The sequence below is a fragment of the Chiloscyllium plagiosum genome, chromosome 28, assembly GCF_004010195.1.
Source record: "Chiloscyllium plagiosum isolate BGI_BamShark_2017 chromosome 28, ASM401019v2, whole genome shotgun sequence".
NCBI lineage: Eukaryota > Metazoa > Chordata > Chondrichthyes > Orectolobiformes > Hemiscylliidae > Chiloscyllium > Chiloscyllium plagiosum.
The window spans coordinates 40,141,109-40,153,808 of record NC_057737.1 but is presented as its reverse complement, the minus strand read 5'-3'; the positions used below and the strand labels follow the sequence as shown (position 1 = coordinate 40,153,808).

The window sequence follows — 12,700 nt, the reverse complement described above, 5'->3', positions numbered from 1 at the left end:
TGCTGGTGCAATTCTTGTAAACCTGTTTTGCTCTTTCTTAAGTGCTCCTTTGTATTTTTTTATAGAATGGAAACCTGACCTCTACACAATGTTTCAAATGCAGTCTTCATGATCCTTTTACAGATTTACTATACATTCCCCACTTTTAAATTCCGTACTCTTGGAAATAAATCCAGGTGTTAGAATTCTTTTTATTGTTTTGCTGACCTAGGATGCTGCTTTTAATGATTTTTCCATCTATATCACAAAATCCCTTTGGTATTCTACCTGATTTAAGCTCCTTATTTTCTCAGGCATGGATATTGCTTCTTATTCTCCCAAAGTGCATCTCTTCACATTTATCTTAAAGTAATTTGACATTTAATGGTCAGCAGCTAATGGCTGTTCTTAGGAGTTTAGAAAGGTTCCCTGAATTCAGCAGCTGGACTAGTGTCTGTGAATATTCTGCACATTGTTATATCTCTAAATTGATATTCTCTGTGCCTATTTGAACCTGAAAGCTGGGCAAAACACACACCAATTACTATCTCGTCATCTCTGAAACCAAAACTGCTCTGTAATTAACTTCCAGATGGTCTCAAAGTGCTGTTCAGACAGGATAGATGAAACTTCCCTCACTATTTCCCTTTTGGATGAAACTCAGAATTTCAAAAAGACTATCCTCACCAATTCTGCAGAGGGGTTTGTGCATTGGTGCAACTGAAGTAGAATCTAGGATTCCCAAAACGAAAGGCCTAAAATTTCATGGTTATACAAGCTTCATGAACATGTCTTTATTACAAATAATTTAGCCAATACGTGCGAAAGCAAGGCAGCACATTTATTTAAAGCCCTTGGTCACATGGAGACAGTGTAAAAATCAGGATGTGTTCTAGAAGGAAATATTAAAGTTCATACTATACGGTTATGGTACATAATTACATGTGTCTTTTTTCAAAAAACATGCTTGTTCTTGAGCAAGTTGTTAATTAGAAATTTACAGGCCCTTGGATCTGCATGTTGACTGCACCATAGTCTACCAGGTACATCGGCCATTGCTGTAAAGAGAGGAAGATGTGACAGCATCATTGTATGGAACAGGCAGGGCATTGAGTTGAAGATTAAAACAAATCCACATTTACTCCTTCGAGTTGAGTTGAATTTATTAAATGCGTAAAGCTGAACAATAGAGTGAACTTTACAACTTACCATAGAGAGTTATGTCTTAGAAGTACATATCTGAGTTAAGAATGTAGAATAGCAAAATCCTACCTTCACCCACTGAATATATATTAAAAAGATCTACCACCTTCACTCTCCAATATGAAAATTTTCTAAGCCCTGGCCCCACTACAGAAATACACTCCCCTCACCCATGACATTGCAAGGCAAAAGTGGCTTCACCTCCATTTCAGTTCATTTAATGGCTTCTTTTGAAATTATTGCTAAGATTCTCAGATTTCAGTATTTTTCTACATTTGCTTACGTAACATAACTAAGGATAAAGAATGCCTTTCAGTCTACCTTACTTCATCCAAATCATTCTTCAATGAACAGAATTTTTGCTTCCATCGCTGTTATCAAGAAGTTAGTTCCAGGTTCCAAATGCTGTTACTGAGAAGAACTTGGTGATATTAATCTTAAATTTAATTTTTATTAATTTAACTCTAGCTCTGTTTGAAACAAACAGTTAGCTCCTTTAATACCATTCATGTCTACTATCTGTTGTATCTTTCCTTAATATACATTTTACATTTCTTAGCAGTAAATTTTGTCTGCTATGATTCTCACATAAACCACAAATTGAACAGAATAGAATTGTTGGAGTACAGTCATCTCAGCTCCAGGTCATCTCTGCAGGAGTTCCTCAGAGTAGTGACCTAGGCCCAACCATTTTCAGCTGTTTCATCAATGACCTTCCGTTCATCATAAAGTCAGAGTGGGGATGTTTGCAGATGACAAAATAATATTTAGCACCGTTCATGTTATTAGATAGCAAAGTAATTATGTCCATTTGTAGCAAGTCCTAACAATTTCTAGGTTTGTTGAGTGGCAAGTAACATTCATGTCACACAAGTGCCAGGCAATGACCATCTCTAATTAAAGCAAATTTAACCAACATTCTTGACATAATCATTGCTGAATCCCTCACTACTAACATCTGGTGGGGTTACTAAATTATGGGGCAAAACATCAGCAAATGGGATTATAATGAAAGAAAATGTGAAGTTGTCAAAGAAAACAAAAGTATTGTTTAAATACAGAAAAACTGCAGAAAGCTGTATAACAAAGGGACTTGGGGGAACTTCTGCACTAAACACAGAAAGCTAGCACACAGGGCAGTAGGTAATCAGGAAGGCTAATGGAATATTAGTCCTTATTTCAGGGAGATTGGAGTACAAGAGTAGGGAATCCTTCTGAAACTGTACAAGGTGCTAGTGAGAACATACCTGGAGTAGTGTGAGCAGTTTTTGATTCCCTTATTTAAGAAAATATATTATTTCATTAGCAGCAGTTCAGAGAAGGTTCATTAGGATGGACCCAGGTATAGAAAGATTATCTAACAGACAAAGGCTAAACAGGTTGGACTCTACTCATTGGAATGTAGAAGAATGAGAGGTGATCTCATTGAAACATATTGGATTCTTAAGGGGCTTGGACAGGATAAATACTGAAAGGATGCTTTCCCTTATGGGAGAGTCTAGGACCAGAAAGCATAGTCTAAGAATTAAGGGTCTCCATTTAAGACTGAGATGAAGAGGAATTTCTTCTCTCAGAGGGTTGAGAGACTAATGATTGGAACAAGGTCAGCCAGATGGACATCACAGAACATGAATTCCCTCTTTGGGGCTGTTACCCTGGTCCAATCAGGGTGTCCTGACTGGTAGATATAAACTGGAGTGGTGTGTCTCCCACCTGCACACACACACCATGGGTGCTGGGGAAAAAATAACCCCAACGCACTTAGGTGGTAGTGTGGGGGTTTAAAAAAAAATAAAAATAAAAAAAAATATATAGGAGTGTTATCTTCCTGGTAAAAAAAAAGAAAGAAAAAGAAAAAAATAAAAAAAAAATAAACTGGAGTGGTTACGTTAGGGCCCGGGTGTCCTTGGAGAAGGAGCACGCGGTGTCGACCAACACCCTGGAGTTGTTCAGGGAGAGGTGGGCATGGGTGCTGGGGAAAAATGAGCATTACCGCAGTTAGGCGGTAGTGTGGGGGTTAAAAAGAATAAAAAGAAAAAAAAGAAAAAGAAACTGGAGTGAAGGGCACTGCTTGTCACTGGCCACTTGGGTGTTTTCTTTCTTCCTGGTGGTGGAAATTGAATAAAGATTTGTACACCTTGTGTCTCTCACTGTAAAAAAAAAGGAAAAAAATCTGGAGTCACTGTTCACTGTGAGAGCTGGTTCAGTGTCACGGACTCTCCACTATAAATAAAGGGTGACTTGGTGAGGGATTACCAGTCTCAGAGTTATTTCAGCGACAAGAGTAGGATTAATGATGTAACTATAGAAACGCGCCTTCCAGCTGAACCCCAACTGAACTTCAAACAGGCACTACAACTGGCTTTATCGTTGGAAAATGCGGAAAGTGGAGCACATGATGGAAGTGGGCACCCTCGCAGGTCTGTCTGAGCTTGGGGAACATCATTTATGTGAAGGCAACTGCATAGCCTCAGTCAAGACATACCCTGAACAAAGGGAGTCTAGGTCAGCCCACAGGAAAGCCCGAAAACAAAGCCAAACCTTGGCCAAATGATTACAATTTTCTTCAGGATCCGGGCCAGCAAGCAATTGTAGTTGCTGCCAGTGTCCTACCATGCCTGAATTGAGTAAGAAAACTCATATCTGGTATCCAGGGGAATGCACACCCTGGAAAGTCCACCAACATCGGATTTGGAACATTTACATTTCTCAGCACCACACAAATCAAAAGCAATCCAAGAACATGTCAAGTTAAATGTTCACCTGGTTCTAATGGAGGTCAATACTGGTATGGCCATGTCAATGATCGCAGAACCAGTTGTGAACCTTTTCAGATTAAGGGTATAATGTCTGGTCTAGTCTCTAATGAGTACTCTTCCAGGAAGGTCTGGGGACTATCAAAGGAGTCAAGACCACCTTGCATGTTGACCAGGAAACAATTGCATGATTCTGTAAGGCCCACTCAGTGCCAATTGCCTTCTGGTAAAAGTAGAGACAGAAATCAGAAGGCTGGAAAGTGAAGAAATGATCAAAAACTGCCCAGCTTGTGGAATGGGCTGCCCCAGTTGTCCCAACTGTGAAGCCTGACAGGTCAGTTTGCCTTTGTGGGGATTTTAAACAAATGGTAAACAGCTTTTTACACCTGGATAAATACCTGATCCCTTGCAAAGAGGATTTATATGCAAACCTGGCAGGGCGGGGCAGGGAGGGTGGAGACTATCTATCACAAAACTGGACATGAGCCATGCATATTTACAAATGTAGTTAGATAAGGATTCCCAGGTGCATGCTACAATTAAAATCTATGAGGGTTTGTACAAGATTTAGGGTATCATCAGCCTGTTTTCAGCAGACTATGGAGAACATTTTACAAGATCTACCTCAGGTTGCCTGTGCTAATAACAGGGAAAATCAATAAGCTGCACTTAGAGGACCTGGACACAATCCTTAGATATCTCTCCCAAGCAGGCGTAAGCCTTAGAATGGAAAGGTGTGTGTGCCAGGCACCCCAAGTGACCTACTTGGGCGACAGAACCAACAAGACTTTCTGGTATCTGTTGGAAAAAGTGAGGGTGATCAAAGGTGCCCCGGCTCCCATGTCAGTACTGGAGCTTAGATCTTTACAGAAAGTTCATACATAACCGTGCCTCCACCCTGGCACCTTTGCATCAACCCTTAGGAAAGGGTGAGCTTTGGAAATTGTCACGTAGCCAAGCCATAATCTTCAGGAAAGTGAAAAAACAGCTATCAACCTCTCAGGCGTTGGCACATTATGATCCCAAATGGGATCTGGTATTGACATGCGATGCCTCCCCGTATGGTAATGGAGTAGTATTAGCTCATAGATGGCCCAATGGAGAGGAATACCCAGTAGCACATGCTCCAGGGCTCTGGCTAATGCAGAGAATCAATACGCCAGATAGAGAAGGAAGGTTTGGTCATATTTGGAGTCAGGAAGTTCCACCAATACTTTTACGGACATAAACGTGTAAAAATAATAGATCACAAACTCCTGCTATGTTCACTTGAAGAGGATAAGGCAGTGCCGCCCATAGCTTCAGACGGAAGTCAGCGGTGTGCTCTAATACTAAGTGCGTATAATTACAAACTGGAACACCATCTGGGAGGCCAATTAACAAATGCGGATGCATTGAGCTGCCTCCTGCTGGCAGACACCCCCCCGGTGATGGCACCATGGAAGAGTCCGTAATGGGTTTAAATTTTCTGGACACTCTTCCACTCACAGCTGGAATATCAAGACTTTGGGTGCAGAAAGATCCAGTCCTGGCAAAACTGAAACAGCTGGTGGTGATGGTGTAATCCAAAGGGCCATCACAACCAGAACGGAAACCCTTTTGGACCCGAACAGACCGTAGAGGATGGCATCTTATTATGGGGAGCAAGACGGATTGTCCCAAGCAAGACGGATTGTCCCAAGCACATTCTCCCCGTGTCTGCGTGGGTTTCCTCCGGGTGCTCCGGTTTCCTCCCACAGTCCAAAAGATGTGCAGGTCAGGTGAATTGGCCATGCTAAATTGCCCGTAGTGTGAGGTAAGGGGTACATGTAGGGGTATGGGTGGGTTGCGCTTCGGCGGGTCGGTGTGGACTTGTTGGGCCGAAGGGCCTGTTTCCACACTGTAAAGTAATCTAATCTAATCTAAAAAATCTAATCAAAGATACCGCCAGACACAGGTTAAATTCCACCAGGATCATCCAGGGGTTTCCAAAATGAAGATGTTGGTGAGAAGTTATGTCTGGTAGCCAGGAGTGGATGCAGACAAAACCACATTGGTGGGGCAGTGCCCAGAACGCCAAACAAGGACAGCAATTACTGCCAGCTGCTGTCCACATTCGTGGGAATCGCTGGATAAACCTTGGATTCTATTACACGTCGATTATGCAGGTCCTTTAATGGACTCAATGTTCTTAGGCATTTTTAATGCCCACCCAAAATAGCTGGACGTGCACAGAATTCATTTGTCAAAACAGGGACATAATAGAAAAACTGCATGCATCTTTTGTGAAACATGGACTCCCTGAAATGCTGGTCACAGTTACCAGGCATCGATTACCAGTCGGGAATTTGAGTATTTTCAAAAGTTAAATGGTATTCTTCACACAAGGACTGCTCCATACTATCCATCGTCCAATAGTTTTGCAGAAAGAACAGTCCAAACTTTGGAGGCAGGCTTCACTAGGTAACAAACAGCCCTGGTTCCTATTTGGTTGTAGGACCACCTTTCATACAACTACAGGGATAGCTCCAGCAGAGTTGCTAATGGGAGAAGACCATATAGGGTTACCAGGTTAAATCTGATTGGCCCAGACCTGAGGAGGAATTGTGTGAAACAGTATCAGGAATGCCAATGCTAAGTGAGAGAGACAGTTACTTCTGGGAACAAAGTGTAGGACCCATGAGATTGGCCCTGCATGAGTAAGGCGCATGGTTGACGCAAGGTCGAGTCCAGTAATATATAAAGTTTGGGTAGATGAGACAGTCCTGAAAAAGCATGTGGACCATTTGAAAGCTACAAGTTTACCAACGGGGCAGGAGCAGAATGTGCCCAGCTCTTAGACTGCCTTTTGACTGTTCCGGCACATTTTGGTTCTCCCTCTTTGTCAAGCATTGAAGATACCTCCGAGTTGGAGATGGTCACAGCAGATGTCGCAGCCTTGATGCCTCTGCCACTTGAAAAGAAGTGAATTTCTTCTGAGCATCTACTGCCCTTGTCCTTCTAGATGGTAGAGGTCACAGGTTTTGAAAGTGCTGTCGAAGCAGCCTTAGTGATTTGCTTCAAGGCACAAGAGGTGAGCTACTATGTGTTACATGATGTCCATATAAGAGGCAGAGCTGGAGGAACCTGATCCTGTGCTAAATGCCCCAGGAGGTGCTACAAAAAAACAACAGTTTATCCCCTTAGAATCAGGGAGGACAGCCAGGTGGACCCTCATTGAATATGAGTTTCCTGATTGGAGTGGGTAACCTAGTCCAATCAGGGAGCCCTCACTGACAGACAGGAGTGTCAGAGATTCTGTTCACTCTGAGAGCTGGCTCTGAGGAAGTTGGATCAGTGTCAAGAATTCTCCACATGTAAATAAAGGGGGACTTGGTTGCGGGATACCAGCCTCTGTGGAATGATTTCAGACTTGTCTTGGAACTCCTTGCCATACAGAGCTGTTGGGAGTAAGCCTTTGTGTATATTTAAGGCTGAGAGATGTACCGTACATACACTTGTAAAAGTTGAATTATTTTAGACTTTTTTAAGGTTAAATTCATGGGGTCAACTTTTACATGGATACTGCTTATGAGTGGCTGAAATTCATGCTACAGTTGAAAATACCATATCATTAGCAGAAACCCAACTGATCTCTAAACGAATAAAGAAAAAAACCACAATGAATTACGGTAAGCTGAGTTGCACACAAAGGGAGGTTGTCATCGGACTCTGACCTGATGCACCTTGAACTTTCACGCCAAATTGGTGTGAATTGTACATCAAAACACATAATAGCATGGAACAAAAATCTCATTTCGTCATCGTAACATTTATGTGCAGGATAATACCTTGACTTTAAATGTTGTTTCGTTATCGGTGACAAACTGGGGTTGACTTTTACACAAGATATATGGAAAACTCCAGATTTTTTGGCCAAAAATAGGAGGTCAACTTTTACCCGAGTATTTTTGGAAAATAACTGATCGGTAGGGGAATCAAAGGTTACAGGGAAAGGGCAGGAAAGTGAACCTAAGGAATGCTGGATCATCTATGGATCCAACTGAATGGCACAGCAAGCTCAAGGGGCTGAACGGCCAACTTCTGTTCCTATTTCATGTGGTCTTATCGACCAGAAACTGAAATGGGGTCATATACGTGGTGCAGGTCAGAGGCTTGGAAATGTGAAGTGAGTAATTTGTTTCTTGTCTATCATCTACAATTACAACTCAGGAATGTGAAGGAATACTCCACTCAAGAAACCCATCACCGTCTAAGGCAAAAGCAGCCCCATCCATCACTTTCAACACTTACTCCCTCATCACAGAAGAACAGTAGCAGAATGTGTACCACCTACAAGGTGCAGTGTAGCAAATCACTCCGGCACCTTCACCAGCACCTTCTAAAACCCATAGCCTTTACCACTTAGAAGGGTAGCAGATGCTAAGGAGTACTCCCACATCCCTCCAAGTTACACATCATCCCACTTGGAACTATACTGCCATTCCTCTACTGTTGTAGGGTCTCAACACTCTGATGATTCTAAGCAGTTTCAAGTTGGCAGCTCACCATGATCTTCTCCAAGGCAATTAGCAGGTGGCCTTGCCAGTGAAGTCCACATATGAACGAATGATTAAAAAAAAAAATCAGGCAGTGATCTTGATGCAGCAGCCCAATCAGAAATTATGCCATCTAATTATGCAGGAAAACTCAGTAAATTTCTACCCAAACTAATGCAGTGTTATAGGTCATTGGAGACGTCCAACTCTTTGGCTCCTCACCAAGTGTCCAGTAGCTAAGTCAAGAAGAGTTTGTGAATTGTGTCACCCTCCATCTGATAGTAAGGGTCACTGCAAAGGAAACCAGGAACCTTTAGCTATGAGCAATTTCACTTTTTTCTTCACAAGAGAGGTTAAAGCCAATGGCTGCACTCTGAAAGCCACATTGGCCAAGATTGGTTAACCAGCTAATATCAGGCAATGCTCCTGGAATCTGGGCCTAGCTTGCTCAATGTCACGAGTGCAGCAATTACTCAGTCAGCCACTTTGTGAACCGCTCCTGCAAATCATTAAACAGTTCTTATGCACAGAAGCACTGACAGAGGCTGGGGCAACAGTATCTGCATTCAGATTTGTCGCCTGTTATTAGTGTTGAATGTAAAAGTCATAGGTGGAAGAATGTCAGCACAGGAAATCAAAATCCCCTACTTAATGTATATTTAATTTTCAAAATTAATTACCACAAGAGGGACTGGATTTGGTGATACGCCTGCTTCCATGTTCGAGGATGACGGCACAATACTCCCCTCTGAAACTCTTCTTCGCTTCCGTTTGTGTACTGCATCTTGTTTGGATGCTAAACCGGATTAAAAGGTAACATACACAATATTCCAAATGTTACTATTATTCCACAGAAGTGCATTGTCAAGTTGTAAGAATCAACAACAGTTTCCTATAACATAAGCTGACACTGTGCACCTTATTCCCTTATCAATGATCCTCCCTCCCATTCCTGAGTGTGCAGAATCATGGTGGGACCACTGGGGATTTCTTGATGTATTTTTTGTAAATTGATAAACGTCAGCCATTCTTTATTAGAACTGGATTGTAATTTCCCCCAGAGAACGCAAGTTCAAATCCCACCATAGCACCTTGAGAGTTTGAATTGAATTAAAAGTAAAATCAAGAAACAAAAAGCTGTGAGCCATGGAAGTGAGAAAATCTGACAAACAACAACTTCGGTTTGTACGGCACCTAATTATATGAAATGTCCTATGGCTGCTCATTGCAGCGTGATAAAACAAAATATGAAACGAAGACACTTTTGACGATTCTAGGTCAGATAACTCGAGACTTGTCCGAATCGGTGTAAGATTTGAGGCATATTTTGAGGAGGAAAGCAAGACCGGGAGGTGAAGACATGTAAGGAGGGAGATCCAGAGCTTGGGAACTAGGCAAATGAAAGCACAACCAGCAGTGGAGGTGGGATAAAAATCTGGGCTGATCAAGGGACAAGAATTAGTAGCGAGTGCCAATATGTTAGAGAGTTGTGGCATTGGAGGAGATAACAGAGACAGGGTGGAAGGAGTTGATAACAAGGATGAGAATTTTAAAATCAGCATGTGCTGACTAGCTGCCAGATGAATGGGACTTGACAAGACCCACTAGTTCAACAATGCCCTTCTATGAAGGAGACCTGCCACTCTTACTTCACACATATGTGACTCCAATCCCACACCAACGTGGTTCAGCCTTAACTGTCTCATGAGCACCTGCCCCCCCCCCACATGAAAACAATATGCATAAATCCAAGTACACCCACAAGTAGACAATACACTTAGACTTACATGTACATATGGAAACGCACAATTGCACCAGCTCAGCTGGTCATTGGGCAACCCTGGGAACCCTGTGCTCAGTATCGATTAGTGATTCAATAAGGCAGAAGAGTAGCCCCTGACACTACCAGATTATTCCACTGGAGCCAGACTATTTTCCAGCAGTCAATAGATAACATTTGGGAGCAGAACTCAATTATCCTTCCCCACAAACAATCTCAGCACTAGTACTGTCTCTGGGTGTAAATCAGGGATCCAAGACATGCATAATGTTGGTTTATTTGGGTAGATAATCTACCAACATCTCCATTAGGGGAGCCTGTGTGGGAACATTATGAATGTATTGATTGGAGGATTAGATAACACTTTCTCACCTGATTTTGACGCTTCATTACAAATCTCTGCAAAAGGCCTGTAAAAGATTAAAAAATGAAAACAAGTCATCACCTGCCAGTTTACAATGACTAAGGTGAATCCACTACTGACATTTACTTGAAAAGGTAGGCTTGGTGATGTGCTTCTCTTCTTCATTAGCTACTGCTGCGGTGAATTACTGGCATCCGCTCGCCGACTTCAAAAAGCAGCAACCAGGAAGACTGATGTTGCCACTCATTGGAAGTCAAGTTATAGAAACATGTGACTTAGGAGCAGGGAGATGCCATTTGGTCCTTCAAGCCTGCTCCACCATTCAATAATATCATGGTTGGTCTGCTTGTAATCTCAGCTCTTGTCTTGTCTGTCCCCATACCTCTCTTGACTCCCTTGGCTATCAAAAACCTATCAGCCTAGAAAAACTTAAAGACCCACCTCCACTATTTCAAGAGAAGAGAACAACCTCTTAAAAGAAAACAATTCTCCTAATTTCTGTCTAAAAAGGGCAACCTCCTATTTTTAATCTACCTCCCCTAATTTTAGTCCCTTCTATTACAGGAAACACTCTCAGTATGCATCCTGTGGATCACCTGCCAGTCTGCTAAATTCCAATGAATACAGGTTCTATCCGTTCAACACTTCCTCATCAGATAAGCCCTTCATTCGAGGAACGGGTGAACTTTGTGAACTGCTTCTGAAGCAATAGGTTTTTTCAAGTAAGGAGATCAAAATTACTCCAGGCGTGGTGTCAAAAAGTGTTCTGCACAGCAGCAGTAAAACCTACCTATTTTTATATTGCATAGCCCCCCAAATAAAGAACAATATTCCATCCAACTTCCCAATCACTTGCTGTATCTCCATTCCAACCTCATGTGGTTTATGTACCCGAACATCCAGATCCTTCTGCACCACCGAGTTTTGCAAGCTTTCCCTATTTAAATAGTTTACTGCTTATTTAAATAAATGTGGCTGCTAATTTGCGTACAGCAACTGCTCGGAGTCACGAAGTGGATAAATAACCAGATGTTGTATTTTGGTAGAGAAGCTAATGCAATCAGGAAATCAAGAGAATTAGGTGAAAACATCAAATGTGAGGAGCATGTAAAGAGGCTACTGGGTAATTTAGATAAGTTGAGTGAGTGGGCAAATATGTGGCAGATGCAGTGTGACCCGGATAAATGTGAAGTTGCCCATTTCAGCAGGAAAGCCAGAATGGCCGGTATAGTGAATGGAACCAGGTTGACCTTGTTGGCTACGAAATTCTTGTTTGGGTTTGTTAACCCTGGGCCAATCAGAAAGCCCTGGATGACCAATATTAACAGGGGAGAGTCACACAGCACTGCCCTTTGATGTGAAGGGCAGTGCTTGTCACTGGCCACCCGGGTGTTTTCCTATCTTCCTGGTGGTGGAAATTGAATAAAGATTGGTGCACTTTGTGTCTTTCACTGTGTCTCACACCTGCACACACACACCATGGGTGCTGGGGATAAAATAAGCACTACCGCACTTAGGTGGTAGTGTGGGGGTTAAAACAAAAAAAAAAGAAACAGGAGATTTGGCGACTTGGGTGTTTTCCCTTTTGAGAAAAAAAAGAAAAAAAGAAAAAAAAACAAAGTGACTATGTTCGAGCTCGGGTGTCCTTGGAGAAGGAGCACGCGGTGTCCACCAACACCCTGGAGTTGTTCAGGGAGAGGTGGGCGCCGCAGGGAGTGGAGTGCATCATTTCTCCCTCCAATTCTATTTTGATTTAGTCCCTCCCCTCCCCTTCACTGTTTTGATCACACAGCACTGTTCCTTGATGTGAAGGGCAGTGTTTGTCACTGGCCACCCGGGAAAAAAAAGAAAAGAAAAAAAAAGTAAACAGGAGATTCCGCAGGGAGTGGAGTGCATCATTTCTCCCTCCAACTCTATTTTGATTAAGTCCCTACCCTCCCCTTCACTGTTTTGATCACACAGCACTGCCCTTTGATGTGAAGGGCAGTGTTTGTCACTGGCCACCCGGGTGTTTTCCTATCCTCCTGGTGGTGGAAATTGAATAAAGATTGGTGCACTTTGTGTCTTTCACTGTGTCTCACACCTGCACACACACACACAC

At 42.5% G+C, this 12,700-nt stretch overlaps 1 protein-coding gene across 7 annotated transcripts in view; it reads right to left on the bottom strand.

The window, feature by feature from the left end:
* Positions 1 to 799: 799 nt before the first annotated feature.
* The window catches only part of gtf2ird1 (GTF2I repeat domain containing 1), a 210,664-nt gene continuing 198,763 nt past the window's right edge, over positions 800 to 12,700 (bottom strand). For all 7 annotated transcript variants that reach the window (XM_043718738.1, XM_043718735.1, XM_043718734.1 and 4 more), the window contains 3 exons: positions 10,608 to 10,645; positions 9,136 to 9,251; positions 800 to 1,037 (listed from right to left, as the gene is read on the bottom strand). In XM_043718738.1, the coding sequence (XP_043574673.1) occupies positions 969 to 1,037; positions 9,136 to 9,251; positions 10,608 to 10,645 (223 nt within the window). In that variant the 3' untranslated portion in view covers positions 800 to 968. The remainder of the gene's footprint in view (positions 1,038 to 9,135; positions 9,252 to 10,607; positions 10,646 to 12,700) is intronic.